This window comes from Anguilla anguilla, chromosome 4 (genome assembly GCF_013347855.1).
Source record: "Anguilla anguilla isolate fAngAng1 chromosome 4, fAngAng1.pri, whole genome shotgun sequence".
Lineage (NCBI taxonomy): Eukaryota > Metazoa > Chordata > Actinopteri > Anguilliformes > Anguillidae > Anguilla > Anguilla anguilla.
In genome coordinates, this window is record NC_049204.1 from 17,269,258 (window position 1) to 17,286,285 (window position 17,028).

Here is a 17,028-nt window from a genome sequence, read left to right on the forward strand (position 1 = left end):
CAAGTTGTTTCTATAATGATTTCATGGCAGATTTTTATCCAAGACATCCTCCCACATCTTAAAGTGTTTTTACATTCAAAATAATTATCAAAAGTTCCCTATTCTGGGTACTGTCTTATCATTTTCCTCAAAAAAGATTCTTGCTCTGGGGAACACACATTTTACAACAAGAAACAATTAAGTCAAGAGGGCCAGACAGCAGTTTTAATAATACTGCTACTGTAAAATCTAAGTTGGAGGTTCCCTAATGATCAGTACAACAAAAGGATGTCCACAGGGGAAATATATGCATTGTGTGTAATTCCCACAATTCTTTTGCCATGGCTGAGAATTACCATTACAGAACATTACCTCTACTGCTATTACATTGACCCAACCAGACCTCCTGAAATTGCTACATTTTAATTTCTTTCAACTTTGTGTTGTAATTTCACATTGGATCTTTGTCAGGATAAATGAACTTTTGTCAGCACAAATATGCAAAATTAAATTATGATCTTTACATTGTTATGGAATTCCTGGAGCTTTAAAGAGGGGGTATTGGACATTATATTTTCACCATTGATTGAAATTTCTCTTTTTGTGCAGTGGTGTAATTAGGCAGTTTTATGCTTTGAGCTGTTTTATCTAGCTTTCCTAGATACTGCACACAGCAAAATATAAACAGCACTATTAAGACTGGTAACAGTGAATTATTTATCTCCTTTATATAGCAGCTAATAGAAAATACTGGAGATGAAGGAATGTGATAGAAACTGAGGAGAATTCCCATGAATCAGGATCTGAACTACAGAGCAGATCAGGCTGGCACAGGAAGTAGACTGAATCACCATCATGTTGCTGTGCCCACTCCAGTTCACTGCCATTTCTACCACGGCTGAGTCAGACCTAAATATAGCACAGCTTAGCAGACCCCGGGGTGCTCGGCTTGGGCTAGATTAGGAAATGTTCCTGCCCTGGGTGGCAAGCAGGACTGAGAACATGCACTGCACATAGGGGCAGTTCAATTGTTGGGCAGAAGGGGGCACCACCCAGCACCACTGAACAACTGTGACAAATATCAAGGCTGTGCTTCGCATGTCCAAATCAGTTCAAAGATTTTCCTCATGAGAGAGACAGTTTCATGTTCTCTGTACTTTCAAATGGAAAAATTAACTGTTTGGGTCCTTTATTATTTTGACATAGTCATCCAGTTGAATGACTATGGAATCTTATACTCTCAGTGCCAGTCCCAACTGTAGCTAGAATTCCCTCCCCACTAAGTGAGGCTTTTGATTTTTCCTTCTCACACAACTGTGACTCAACTGCTTGATTGCTTCTACAGACTGCATGCAATAGCTGTGGGTGAATTTTACTCTTCCAATGCAATCACTGTGCAGCTTGGTTGGTAGTCTACATGCTTGATGTATATATGTGGTGCATAACTGCGCAAACTTGTTTGTGCTCTCCTGAATTCACAGATGATCTTACAGTAATGGGACTGGGCCAGATAAGTTATTTACTATTCCAAATTGAGAAAAATATAAGGATAGGATGTATACAGTATGTACAACACTAGAATAATACCCATTCCTGTCCCTGGAGCAGCACTTGGATTGTATCCCATAATTTGTCATGATGCACCTTTTACATAAGTTGCAGTGAGTGGACAGGAGTGGAATAAAGGAGTTAGATTTTTTTCAATACTTACAGGACACTTGTCCATCAATTAAATAAAAAAAATATTATGCCAAATTGAAAGGTGATAGTCACATAGGATTTCAAGCTGGGTTAAGGTATTTATTTGATTCCTTGAGAGCATAAGCAACTGTATCAATAGAATTTTGCTTCAGTGAATATATAGTCTCCTGGATTGTGTAACTTCCAGGCCAGGAACTGTCCTGGGGCAGAGGTTTGGATCCTCTTCATCTTATGGCCTTATATTTATGGAAACAGTGTAGCTTGATTGTTGAATCTTATTCTGGCTCATTTTAATACATGGGAAATGACAGAAGGCGTTGATACTGTACATAATCAGGTATACTTTTGTTGTGATCAAGACCTTGAAACTTTTATAATGTAAAAATTAAATTAATATTGATTTACACAATCCTTACTCTTTCAGTACCACAGTTGCACCTGTGGAACATTTACACATTCAGTTAATACTAATAATAATGATAAATCATTACTACACATCTAAGTGATATTTATTCACAACTGTGTTGCAGAAATCATATGGAATGCATTACAGAAGTTGATATACCCCAGGAAATGTTAGTGTCAATAGACTACAGCCACTATACTGTGTAAGCTAATGTTTTGTTTGATTATCTTGTCATCTTGGAGTTTAGAAATGTGTCTTTATCCAAAAAGTAACTTTTTAATTATTACAAAATAATATGGAAACCACTCAAATGGCAAAGTTAACGTTTTGTAGGTTATGATGCATATTGTTAAAGAAACAGACAATCAAAGGGTGTTGGCCTATCTGGACTAATAGCCATTATATTTAAAATACAATTGCAAAGACCTTTGAATTGCACATGCCTCAGGGATTTCATCTGTATCCACAAGTACTCTGATGCTTGGGAGTTGATTCTGCACAAATGACTGCAACAAGGAATATCCTCAGGCACATCCACTTCAGCATAATGATGAAATCTGACTAGTATAAGGCAGGATCCTTGCAACAAATTCAGTCTTGAACCCACCAAAGTTAACTTATGTGACAGATTGAAATAATCCAATAAAATGCATCTCTCCCAGGAAATAAACATGGAACATTGTTTTTTCAGTTTTGTGTCTTTCTGCCTTTCTTCTTTGCCATTAATGTACAGAACAGCCCAGTTCACATTTCACATTTACTTCAGCATTTTTTTATTTGTAAATAATTGTGATATGCGTGTCTTTACTTGGAGCCAAACAAATGTATAATCTAAAGAATTAGAATTGTATGCAAAGCTCAGTACTCATAACCTTACAGAAATGTACTAGGAAGAGGAGGAACAACTTATCATCTAATGTGGGGTCAATTATGTGCAAACAGCTACTTTTATTACTTTGGTATTGTAATCACAATATATATTTACTTGTTCAATTGTATTTACAATCAAATCCACACATCATTGCTCTGTTGTAAATCCATCACAGCCCAAGCTTGGGATTTGACTAGCCATTTTGCAAAAGCCTGTGAAAAGGTTTCTCTTGCCACTCTCCTTACTGTAACAAGACCTGACTATACATGACAACAATGGCTCACTGTACTTGAGTTTCAAGATGGCAGGCCTGAGGCTGTAATCCGAAACAGCTTCTGAAGTGGGGAGATGAGATTGTTAAACAGTTGAGAAATCTAATAGTTTAGGATCTGACGCAAAACAATGCAGATCAAATTCCAACCCTCATTCTCAGTACAGTACTGACCCACACCCTTGCAGTACACCAAATCACAAATCACTACTACTATTTCTTATTATGTTCTATTATCTTCCCCTATATATATATATATATATATATACACTGTTTGAAGCATAAGGCAACAGAGCAATGTGTAAAAAGGGAAGAGGATGCCATAGTTTATCTGCAGTGTTAGTATCTGGCCATCAAAACACTTTAGCTTCTTTATTTCGAGATGATATCTTGATGTTCCTGATGGAAATGCAATGAATTCATCAGACATTCTATGAGTAAATCAATTCCTTATTTCGATTTTTGGTTTAGTCCAATTTCTCTGTGATGAAAAATTCCTTCTGATGACAGAATGTTTGCAAACTCAGTGAGAGGGTGAAATATTCACATTAGAAGGCTACCCTGACAATGACTAAAAGAGACAAATGGGTGTTCACTCAGGATGTATCAGGAAAAGTTAAGGAATTAATTGAGAGAGACGAAATGGGTAGTTGCCACCAGATGTTTTAACGGCTGTTGATTCTAACTTTGGTTAAATGCATAAGCAGTGCACTGTATGAGAGTGGCTTTACAAAGCAGGTAGTCAAAGTCATTGTTCATGACTCCACAAGAAAGAGACTTGGCAAAATTTGGCTTCATGAGACAGCAGCAAGGTGGAAACCACTGTAACCAAGATAAACATCAATGCTAAATCTCAGAAAAGCACCTGGATGATCCCTAAGCCTTTTGGGATAATGTTCTATGGACAGACGAGTAAGAAGTGGAACTTTCTGGATGACATGGGTTGCATTAGTAAAGCAAATAAAACATTTCATAGAACAACATACCAAAAGTCAAACATGGTGTTGGTAGTGTGATTGTGCGGGGATGCTTTCCTGCCTCGGGACATAGACGACTTGCCAGTATTAAAGGAACCATGCATTCTGCTCTGTACCAGAAAATTCTTAAGGAGAATGTCTAGCCGACTGTCCATGACATGAATCTTAAGTGTAATTAGGTTATGCAGTAAGACAATGATCCAAAACAAAAAAGCAATTAGACATCTGAATGGCTGAAGAGCAAGAAAATGAAAGTTTTGGAGTGGCCTAGTCAAAATCCTGACTTTGGAAGTGCTTTGGCAGTACCTGAAATGAGCAGTTTATGCTTGAAAACGTAACCATGTCGGAATTAAAGCAGTTCTGCTAAGAGGAGTGGGCTAAAATTCCTCCACAGCAATGTGAAATAATGGTATCAAATTATAGGAAGCATTTGGTTGCAGCTATTATTACTAAGGGTGATGCAACCAGTTATTAAGGGGGCGATTACTTTTTCACATGGGGAATATGGGCATTTGATAATTTTTCATTAAATAAATGAAATAATAATTTTAAAAAAATATGTTTTGTGTTTTCTCAGGTTCCCCTTGTCTGATATTACATTTTGTCTGAAGATCTAAAACCACTTTGTGTGACAAATATGCAATACTAGAGGAAATCAGGAAGGGGCATACACCTTTTGCACTGTAAGAGCCTATATTTAGGCTAAAATCATGGCAATTTGCATCCTTCATTTGCAGGGGGGGAGGGGGGGGGGGGGATTATTGGCGGTGGTAGTGGAGCATTCGATGGGAGCATTAGTGATGATGAAATCGGCAGGAGAAAGAACGACCAAGTGCAAAATAACCAGAAAATAACCCAGGTTTGGGGCTTTATTATGTGAACGTATAAAGTTGCATCTGGATTATGTGTGTTTATATGAGATCAGAAGGTACAGAAGTTAATATTCTTAAGGCCTGAGAAGTGATCATTGTGGTTATTTCTGTAGGAAACCCTGAAAAGCGCCAAACTATCCGTACTGTATAGGTATATGGAATACCTGCCATCCCAGTCTCAATTTTGTGTGTGAACTGTGACGAATAAACTGACGAAAATCGACAAGTGCTACAACCACACAGTTGTTTGCTGTGTTATGTGGTGGAATCCTGATTTCATCACACCCCTGGACTAAGTCGTTTCTGATGATGAGCTACCCTGCATAACCCGAGGGTGTTCACACAAAGCAAGTGTCTTGATATTGTGGTCCAGCACGCGTAATAATCTTTTCCTGATTTTCCCTTCTTTTTCTTTTTTCATTTTGGGAAGGGAGGACGGCTCCAGGAAACCGCCTCCTTCACACAGTCCGCGGTGCTACAGTATAGCTAGTCGGTTTGTGGAGTGAAAACGGCCATCGCCTCCATGTTGGAAAGAACATATAGAAACAATTCACCATTTGCTAAAATGTAGAAAAACCCCAAAGCAGGATTACATTGTTGCATGCCTTGACTAAATCGCTGGTAAAAAAAATACCGAAGAAACGAAGGCTGCTTTCCCCGACGAGAGTTAAACCTATGCGGGATACAGTCTACTTGAATTAACGTGGCTAGGTGGCTAGCAAAGTTAGCTAGATTTAATTTATGCATTTTATTAATCAAATTTTTATTTTTACGTTCTTATGCGTCAAGGAATAAATGGGATTAGCTGTATGGTGAACAAAGGGGGGCCTGCACTCTGTGTTCGGACTACGCTGTTTTTTAGTGTTCAGCCAGCAGTAACGATACTGTTTGGCTATCAAGTAGACCAGTTAAAAAAGCTGCCTAGCTGCATATTCTGAAATAAAGTGAATTAAGAGGAATACCATCCCGTTTCCATGGACAACACGTCCATAATTACCCAGGTTGCTAACCCAAAGGAGGAGGAGATCCTTTCTTCAAGTCAAGAAAAAGGTAAGAGAATGAAACATTTGCATTTGCAAAACGACTGGCGCTCTATCGATGCATGAATAGCCAGCCTGTCAGCTTGCAAGTTTTATTTTTTAAAGTTGCACCATTGTTACAATGGAATTCATCTTGCGAGCGATTAACAAAAGTTGGCAGTGATCTGGGCAAACGATAGCTTTCTAGCCTTTACGAAGATCAGAGGCAGACGTGAAAACTTTTGACAGTAAAGCATGTATCTGGTTACCTAAGCTATCGATATAGCTAGCTAGTGTGAACGGATGTTGTCAGTAGAGCAAGCAAACATGAATTTAAAATATTATCTGTAATACTTTGTTAGCTACACATATTGCACGAAGGGCAACGTTAGCTACCTAAATGCATTCATTTTCGCGTACGTTAAATAACTTTTCTTGACATCACATCATTTAGATGTGGATGATGATGACTTCTTAACTGCGTGCCAGCGTTGGCTAACTTAGCTGTCTAATTTTGGATGTGACTTGTAGGCTAGTATTTGCTGAATTGACCAGCTAGACTAGATGTGTTTTCTTATGATATAGCTAACATTGGCTATAACATTAGCTTCTACACAAATGACTGACTACGATAGGTCGCTATCTAGTAGCAGAAAATGGGAGAAGCTCTTGTTTTGAATGGGACCAGCCAGAAAGCTATATTACGTTAGGGACTAAAGCTAGGCAGTCGTCCGCTGTTTTTGACATATAAATCAGCAAACTACTGACAAACTTACTATAGTTAAGTTTTGTATAGCTATATTATACCCTTGCTTTAGCCAACCAATACAGCAATGTTAGGTACGCTCAAACTTGCATGCAACATGGCGTATCGTCCTTTGCTGTCATTCAGTTTATTAAGCTGTCAGTGTCTCGTAGGCTATAATAGCGGTTACCCACCAAAAAGTCGTGTAGCCTAATCTGCAAGATCATGTGTTTTTGTTAATGAAATATGGCTAAATGTTATCGACGTTTGTCATGCACACTTGTGTAAGCAGCTGCGATTTATAAGATAATGATGAATCAAAGACAAGCCACCCGACTGTAGGCATCGATTTCGGACGGAAAAATGATCCAACTAACGTTTGCTCTGATGGTGGAAAAAAAATGCATAGATAGCTAGCTAAAGTTAAAATTTACTACAAAATACACCTGACTGATTAACCAGTGGAAACTAGGCTACTGTGAATTGAAACGTATTATTTCCCGAGGATTGTCCGATTGGTGTTTATAGCACGAAACCTTTAAATTAAGAAAATGTAGCCTAGTCCACATCTAATCTTCAATGAACAGTTTCCCTGAAACGGGTGTGAATAACAGTGTTTACAGTTTGCGGTCAGCACACAGATGATGTTTTAGGTTATCTCACTGTTGAAGCGATGAGCAATGTAATAATGTCTCACTGCTCAGAAGCACATGGTTGTAGCTTAACTGAGTAAGGTTACGCCAGGAGTCCCTTAGCACCCTTACAAATTAGCAGGAGACAGATTCAATTGTTTGAATCCATATTAGCATGGAAATTTAGTTTAGATATTCTTCTCTTCCTGTAGGTATCCTAGAAAATAAGCTAAAGTACCCTCTGGACTTTTCTGCTTTTTTATTAAGTAGTCCACCAATGAACTGTTTGTAGCTCTGTGACATTCTTTTAAATTGGCCTTTCTGTACAAAAATTGAGATCCAAAGGTTATATAGGCCTACTTCAGTTGTGAACGGGTGGATGAGGATTTTTTTTTTTTTTTTTTGCTGTGCATGGTGCAGTTGTATTCAAACAGCTAAACTGAAGTACTTCACAGCAATATTGCGACAGTAATAGCAGGGAGTTGAGCTCCTGCTGCAACAACACAGGATACTTGTCTTGCAGCAGTTTACAGATGAGGAAAGTGTCACTGGCTCTGGAGTTTTTCCTTGTTCTTTGGCAATGGTATTCACTGAGGCCCAGAGCAGGGAATCTGCTCTGTGCTTACCAGCTTTCAATACTGTCCTCCACTTGGTTTGGATGGGGGGGAACAGGGACTTCTTTGCCGTCCCCCACAATTCTGGTCCATGTAAATTCAAGTGGAGCCGCCTAAAAGCCCACATTCATGCCTGGTTGCCTCTCCAAAGCGCCAGGTCAGGAACATGCATTTCAGAAGTTTCTTTGCTGTTTCCTTGCTGTGAGCAGAAAATTTGTGGTTTTCCGGGTCTCTTCAGTGACTTCACAGGTCTGGAATGAGGGAGGTGTAGCCGACCTTCGCGACATGGCTTCCTTCAGAAAGGACGAAAGGGCCCAAGCACAGAGCAGCACATTAATCCTGCAAGAAAAAACACTCTTGTTTTTGCTTGAAAGGAAAAAAAAACATTGAGTTGTCATCTGTTTGAGTGATTCGCTCAGTACGTTATGTAGAACTGCACATTATGTAATTCAGCATGAACTGTTTACTGGTTTCCCAGGTTGATCTGTGTGTGCAGAACAGCTCCACAATAGCCATGCATGCTGGTTTTACTGTAATTAGAGGGATTTGCAGCTGGCAAAGTATGGAAACTCAATTTTGAGGTCATCCAGTCTTTTTTCCCCTCTAAATGTCTCAAATTTTTTTCATATTTTTTTCGAAGGCAAAGAGTTTTAGAGTTTGTGCAATCCCCCCCCCCCCCCATCAGCAGAGTAGAAGGCTGTCAGAGAATAACAAACCATGGCATCTGGTGTTGCAGTTCTTTTCTTGGTAAAAACAAATGTGTCTCTTTGTGAGTAAACATTGTTACTTGTACATGCAACCATGAAAGTTTCATTTATTGGTTTAGGTTATCATGTTGCTTTGTAGCCGACTAGTAACATTTAGCTGTAATCCTCATAATAGTGGGTGGATGGATGGGTGGATAGATAACCTTTAAAGTTCCATTTTTGCTTTCATACAAAAAGCAAAATCTTAACAGTTGAAACTAGCATTCATACTGTAATTAAGTCTCATGGCTGTGAGGTAGTTCTCACGTGTGGTGGAAACCAATCTTGGAATGTATCATTTGTTCATGTTAACATGATAAAAAAAACAAAAAAACGTAAGGGACAGATTTTAAGAAATGATGTTAAGGAAACTCATTAGGTATTTAAGTCTTGTAATTCATTTATTTGTGCCAGGCCTACGAACATGCCAGGGAAAATATTGCATTTTCAAAGTGAGGCATAGAGTACTGTAAGATGCCTGTCAAAGACTGACCAAATGCATTTCTATTGCAATATAGGCTACTGCATTTCTTTTTATCAGATAAAAATGTATCCACCACAAGCAAACGTGAAAACTTTGTGAATTTGGGGGATTTAATTCGATTTGATAGAAACATAGCTAACTACTTACAGTCAAAGAAATGGTCGTGCTATGTGGCTAAGGGGATGCTTCTGCGAAAACAGGGATGTGAGGGATTCGTAGTGAGTCAAATGCATTGTATTTCTGCTTCAAATGGTGAACCGCTGAAAGGTGCTTCAGCATTGACATTGTTTTGCCCCGCTTGTAAGACAACAACCATTACATAAATTGCAGTTTGCTTCCTCTTTGTCTTATAGGCCTGTTTTTGTTAAATTTAGCCAAGTCTTGGGCCGCTTTGGGCGCTCCGCCATGTTGTCAGCAAGTGAGTGAGTGAGTGACGGATGGGCAAAGCGGAGAAGAGAAATTGGCGCATTTCATTTGGCAGCTTTGCAATTGGTTGAATCATGATGTTCGCAGAAACACAATAGTTCTTTGGGAGATTTATTTAGTTGCTGTTGCTGTGTCATACCTATGTATTATTTGGGCATATATAACAAATGTTGGAGTTTTATTTATGCTAAATAATCAGCAGGAAGAAGCATGTCTATTTGAATCGCATAGCAGAATCGATGAAGTCGGCGCTTACCATTTCTCAGGTTTTGAGAAATTTAGAACCGGTTCTATTGTAGAACCTGGTTTCAATCCCCATCCCTAGCAGCCTGGTTTTGGCCCTACTGGTTTTGTATCAACTATGTTAAACAGAGCTGGTTTGATGAAGATTATTTTGCTACATCATATTCCATGGCTTAGCATAGCGATTGTATTTTGTTTTGTCTCTGAGCAGCCGGCAACTCACGGGTTGCCAGTTTGCATCACCCCTGCATTTTATATCGATACCCTGCTCAGGTACAGTGCGCATAAACCTCTTATCATGTGCGGGACAGGAAATGTGTGGGGTGCACTTGCCAGACGGAATAGCCGAGGGCTGTGAGGCAGTTCCAGTGTTGGAGACCGGCTACTACAAAGGTAACACGAAGCAGCTTTGAGGCTGTGAGGGGAAAATAAGCTGTTATGCCTGCACCGGTGCTTTGTGTGCTGTAACAGATCAAGGCTCACCGCGTGAGGGAAACTGCCTACAGTGGCTGTCGGGCAACGGAAAAGGACAGTGAACATGTACAAGTCAAGTAGCCAAGGTAGTCTTTATAAAGTGCTGGATTTTTTTCTTGTCATTTGTATTTTCCTAGTGCAGATGGCACTCCGTGGTTGTTTGCAGCATTAGCCCCAGGTACGGAGCCCCTACAAAGACTGACGCACAACTTCCTTGCTGACAGCCATCTGATATCAAAGAGATTATGTCCTGCTGCGCATTCCTCAGGATAAAAGGAGCTGGAGCTTGCTGTCATTTCTCACACGACTCGCAACTGATTTTAGCAGGTGCGATTCAATGTGTTCTGATGCATAACATGTTATTTCTTGGCCATGTTTTGTGTGTGTGTTTGCATGGGTTTGTGTGTTACCAATGAGCAAACACAGCGAGCAGTGTGTGTTTTCTTTTTTGTTACATTTTTAAAAAGAAAGATGCCACCCAGTTACTGTCATTCTATGGCAGTGTTCCCGATTCTGGTCTGTGGAACCTCTCAGGAGTTCACGCACTTAGCTTTGAAAAAGGCCTGTCATTAATTAATGGCTGAGTCAAGCACCACAGCAAAGTGCTGTCATTCCCAATTCGCCTCCTTTTCAGTGGAGCTCTGTTTAGGCTAGTTTGAGCTTTTAATTGAACATTGATTTGGATTGTCCATATTAACGGCCATTTGCTTTAAGTTCTCTGTGAAAACGATTCGACTGTCTGTGTAGCCTAAATAAAAAGAGAAAGAGCCAAATTTGTTCTTCAATTAATTTTTGTTTGCTTCTCAAATGATTTTGAGGGACACGTCTCACTTGCTCAAACTCAATTAGTGCATTAAGCTTTTCAATTATTTGAACAGGACACCCAATTAATTTAGATTGCTTTGAAAGAGATCATTGTTACTACATCAGAAGACACAAATGAACAAAATTAGCAGTGTGTCTTTTGCTCAGGAGACATTCAGCTGTGTGTTCCACAATGCACAGTCACATTTCATCACATAAATGTGAGGTAATGTTATAATCATATAATAATGTTATGATCATTTGTCAATTAACATCTTAATCAAACCTAATTAACTCCAGTGGGGATGAGAGTCCATCATACACATGGGTAGTCTCGCATAAGGATGGAAAAAATAAACTCTACGGTATGACACTGCAACACTCCCTCTCAAATGATTGATAAGCCCTTGTTTAAAGGCTCAACTTATAAATCCTTGAAAAGATGCAATATTAAGCAGCAGAGCTGGCATGAAATGAAGACTTGCAACATGAGGGGGAGTGAGTTGAGGCCGAGCCATCGGGAGGGAAAACAACCTACGATTCCTCCACCGACAGAAGAGAGATCCAGCGGGCCCAACGGAAGAGGCTGAGAGGAGATGGCGCAGATCCAGAACGGCAGCCCAGGTGGAACCAGGAACGGCACTCGGTGCACAGTATCTGTTCAGAGGGTGTTCAGACCAACCCGCAAACCTGCCACTGTAGCACACTTCCACATTGCATCTTAACTGTATGCGGTGGAGTGTCACTAGACTTTATTCTTTTAGTATTTTAGGGGTGAAGCAAGCATAACGTTTAAGGCATATGATGTGTAGAAAAAAACATTTTTGTGTAACAATGAATATGAGGCCATTTGTGATTCAAAATAGGATTTCAGAGTAAAAGTTTTATCAGCTGCTAATAGTAAAACCATTCAACATGCTGCGAGTACTCCACACAATGGATTCTATAAAATTTCAGTTATTTGGTGGATTAAAGAACACAATTTTCTCTTAAAAAAAAAAAAAAAAAAAAAAATTTTATTCATGTTCTGGGTAATACCAATGAGTCTCTACCTGGGTAACTTCAACAGTGACTAACTGAGAATAAATGAGACCCGGTATGCCCTGTGCTTAATGCTGAACAGATTAATTTAATGAGTACATCATTTTTAATTCATTCTTTTTTTAATATCACATTACCAGGGTGGTGGAAAGTATTTTTGAATAAACAAGAATCCTTTCCTCCCACCTCGTGCTATTGTATTTTATCCACTGTGGTGCTATGGAAACATTGAGCTGGGTGCTAGAAATGTGAAACCAAACCTGATGCTTTTGGCAGGGAAAGGCAGGTGTGTTTAATATTACCTGACCTATTGCGCTGCAACCCCCCATGAACCTCAGATGTCCACACTTGTTCTCTGGTTCTCTGCAGTGAGAACGCTTTATTGTGATTTGGTGCTGTATTACAGAAGTTTTCCTTTGGTTAGTTTTGACTGCATATGCCCCTATAGATATGTATTTGATTGAATAGCCCATACTCCAGTAAAGATAACCTCAGCAGTAATGTTGTCTTATGAATCGTTTTTTAAAATAAAGGTTCTAAATCTGCAGTCATCCTGCAGATGTATTCAGAAGCACCACAATGTGGGGAATCCCACACTGATTAAAGTCAACCCTGAATCTCCTTATTGTGGCTGGGGACGCGCTGCAAATTGCTGAAATCAGCTTTATCCGTATTTCCCAGCCCTCTAATGGAACGGAATTGTTATGTTTACCTATGCACCTGTTTTGAAATACAGATGTCCCCCCTCAAGGCACGGCCTCGTTCATCAGGCGGCCTGCGATTGATGCATGTTATGCCAGCCAGTCAAATTAGCATTTTTGAAATTAGAGGTGAGATGGAAACCCTTGGTTAATCAATCTCACTTTATGCGGCCCCTTGTGACCTACCCAGCACGCTATGCCCACGTGCTTAGCCAGAATGTCTGCTTGAGCCTTGCTAATTAAAAATTGAGGTGCAGGCTAGACGCTCCACTTCTCTGGAACCACTGGCCTCCCGGATTCCCCTCTACTAAAATGAAAACGACTTGCAGCAGTCCCTGTGAGATGCCTGTCAATCAGCCAAGCACCTGAATGGTCTTCTCTAAGGGGCACACCCCCATTGTCTCCATAATTGAACATGGAAAACAGAAGAGAATCTATCACTCACGTCTGTTTCTGAACGATTAGGGCCTGTGTACACAGTGGTGGACTGATTCATGATTCATAAAAGAGTTTCCTAAGGTGTCATGCTGTAGTAGAAACTGGATTGATGAAATGGGGAGTTCCTTGTAGCGAAAATGTACTCCTAGAAAGCAACAACAGGAGCAGTGGACTTTCCACCCATTGGCATTGGAATTCTGACCACCTGCTGAATATTTTAAAGCTCCATTAAACTATTTCAGGGAACCTATCTGGCTTAGTGTCAATCAATATGTGACTACTTGAGTTGGGAAGTCTATCATGAAGAGCCACTCCATCAACACAATGCATTCTCTTTCATTAATATTCAGGCAACTTGTTTAACAGGAACGATAAAGCAAGCCTGTGGAAAAGAGTTGTTTTTGCTATTATGTCCAGTGGACTTTGGCACATGACAGTGAAGTTATGTGGCCAGTCAAAAAAGTCTTTTTTGAACGAAGTATGTATTTACACGCCTAAATCACATGATATGAGGTATCTGGTTTAAATGGCAGTTTCAGATTGGAGGAAATAGTCTTTGAATAGTCTAACTTATGTGCTCCTGTGCATCAGGACTTGCTAATAAGCTTGTATTTCTTTCACTGATCTAGTTGAAAGCGTGAGAAATCTAAACACTTCTGGAACTGCACTGCCCAGTTCATATTTGGCCTGAGATGAGCAGCGGTTTTTCAGAAAGAGCTGTGGAAATGAGCTCATTAATTGAAAGTGATATTTTTTTCTGGCACAGCCGTGATGGACACCAAATTGGCAGTCTGCTGTGAACCAAATCCGAAAAGGTAACTTTGTCCTGTTGGTAGATCAGCTGACTCCCTGTTCGTTTTTCTTGAGGAGATATTCACACACTGACTGCCCTCAACAGGACATAAATTCTCTTTGTTGTGGAGGTTTTATGGGTTCACTGGGGAGTACATTGTGTGCTTAAGCTAAAAATAAAGCCGTGCTGCTTTTCAGACATCATAAGCCTACATTTGACGGCATATTTACAATAACACTCATAATTATGTTGATTGTCATCAGCAGCGGCTTTTTCAAGTTTGCTTTATTAAGCTTGAACGGTGTTGCTGTTTTCTTCACTGCAAACTAGACACGTTGCATTTGGCAGGTAAACTCGGCTTTCCTCTAATACCTTTAAGCCGTGCAGGTATCATTAGATGAGAGGGAGTTTACCATAATCAGATTGGTACAGCTCTGAGGATGTAGCCTATGGCTTGTCCTTTTAAGTAGCATGTTGGCAAACAAATAGAAGCTGCGTAGCCCCTTTGCTGAATCAGACCTCACAAGCTGGACCTGCACAAAATATGCCATACATTTTAAATGGCAGGCTCCTTTCAAATAGGGCAGCTGACCGTTTACATTTCACATCATTTCTGTAGCTCCTTAACCAATGTGTCACACTGACTGGCTAGATGCATGATAACAACAGGCTTTCAGTGTTAGATTTTAAATACTCTGAGTCATATCTAATGATCCCATCAGCCCTTCCCATATTTTTTAAATGTGAAATGTGAATTATTTTCATTTCTGTTCCTTTTATACTTGGATTTAACCAATGGAAATGTTTTTTGGTAGGAATATATTTGTATGTAGGCTATAATAACTTTACACCACCTTTAGTTGCATTGCACCTTTTGTACATACACATTTGATGCACAACAAAGTATTTCTCCAGGCAAAAGAGTAAAAAATAGAGCGATCTAACTGTAATAAAGTATACATATAAAATATATATGTACAGTATGTATGTATGTATTGGTCTGTCTGTGCTTCGTTTATTGAAATGTATTCTTTAAAAAAAATAAATAAAAAATAAGTTTTTCCTTATTTTCTATTCCTTTGTACCATTTCACACTTGACTTTTTTTTTACCACAAAAACCTATGAATCAGTGATGGTACAACTGCTACACAGACACTTTCTTTTCACACCTTTATTTCTGTTGAAAATTAAGAAACTGGTTCCCAACTTTTATTTTATCAGATGCATGATGTTGAGGCTGGCTCTGAATATCAGTTGGTTTAACTTTTGGGGTTAATACTTTTTTGTGCATGCTGCTGCTGCCAAAGTTGAATTAAGTATGTTTTCACAAATCATCCATAATTAAAAGAGAACAGCAAGTGCCCTTCAGTTTAAATTCTGTGACTTTTAAATCCTCGTGTGCATGTGCTCCTTAAGGAAAATGGAATTTCAAAAGTTGGTTTTCAGCTTTGGGGCTTTATAGATTGAGCAGGAAGTTTTCTATATTAATTATTTATACTCTCTTACCTAGAGGTGCTCCAGATTTCAGTTGTTTTACGTAATGAAAACACCAAGCCGTTGTTATCTTGATGGGTCAGATCTCACACACAGTTCCTCCTGATCTGTAACCACTGCTCTCAGGATCATCTTGGATATCACTCACCAACAAAATTGTATCTTGACGAGTGTGTGTGTGAAGTTCAGCTCAGGTTTACTGAAATGAAACTTAATGCCCAGACTCATCCGCACGGAGCAGGCTTTCGAGTCTTACAGTTGTGTGTGTTATGTTACACCAAGACGTTTTAAACAATGTAGAACCTGTAGAACAATGTATTAGATCAGATCATGTATGATAAGTCGAGATGCTTAAGAGATGAGAGATACTTTGCATTGTCAAAACAGGTCTGAGGCTGTTTATCCATTTTGGAGTCTGTCACCAGCAGCCATCCATTTTGAAAGAGCAGCCTAATCTTTAATAAGTACTGTATGTATGATGGACCACTGAAATATTATCTCTAGAGTTATGGATAACCTCAGTGATAAGTTTAGCGCATGATGACAGGTGCTAAAATGGACACGTTGACTGCATGCCTTCTTCTGTACATAAAGTTATTTCAGGAGAAACTGAACTCATCAGCCATTCTCAATTTGGTTACAGTAGTTTTGGGCTTCCAGATTACTGCTGTGTTCCGTGTTGTAAACCTCCGCTATTTGCATCTCAGCTTCAAAGGCAGATTTAATTTGCAATGACAATGACTCCTCAGGGACAAAATAAATGGCGTTAACTAGACAGCTTTACAGTATGATTCTCTGAAACACATTAACCTTCCAGGCATTTCCTTTAAGAACTGCTAAATGCTGCATTTTGCCCTGTTCGGTGTGGTGCAAGCCTCCTAAATTAAATAATGGTGTTCATGAAACTTTGTAAAGCACTTACCTGCTGTATTAACTACCCACAGCACAATGAGAGAGGGGGCTCAAATTAAATTATCATGTTTAATGCTTGCATAAATTTTACCCTGCCGTAGAACTCTTTTCGGAATTAAAAATTCTATTTTTCTGCTGATCTTAATGCTTTGTCAGGTAATTACTTCCAACTTGTCATAAAACGTATTTTCTGTTTTGACCAGAATACTGTCACCAAAGCCTTTTTCTGAATGCCATCTCAAACTCAGTTTATTTTAAATGTTATTTGACTCCATTTCCACATGCTACCTCTGAGATAGAGATAAGGAGGTTGGGTAATATTTCTGCTTTAAGTGCAACTGCAGTCATCCATCCATACGTACATGCATTTTCATTAGCCTACGT

The 17,028-nt window shown here is 39.3% G+C and overlaps 1 protein-coding gene across 6 annotated transcripts in view; it reads left to right on the forward strand.

The window, feature by feature from the left end:
• The first annotated feature begins 5,329 nt into the window (after positions 1-5,329).
• Positions 5,330-17,028, forward strand: part of ctdspla (CTD (carboxy-terminal domain, RNA polymerase II, polypeptide A) small phosphatase-like a) — a 42,840-nt gene continuing 31,141 nt past the window's right edge. For 3 of the 6 annotated variants that reach the window (XM_035412798.1, XM_035412800.1, XM_035412801.1), the window contains exon 1: positions 5,333-6,127. In XM_035412798.1, coding sequence (XP_035268689.1) covers positions 6,052-6,127 — 76 coding nt within the window. In that variant the 5' untranslated portion in view covers positions 5,333-6,051. Of the gene's footprint in view, positions 6,128-17,028 lie in introns of all 6 variants that reach the window. The other 3 variants (XM_035412796.1, XM_035412797.1, XM_035412799.1) reach the window with 3 other exon arrangements.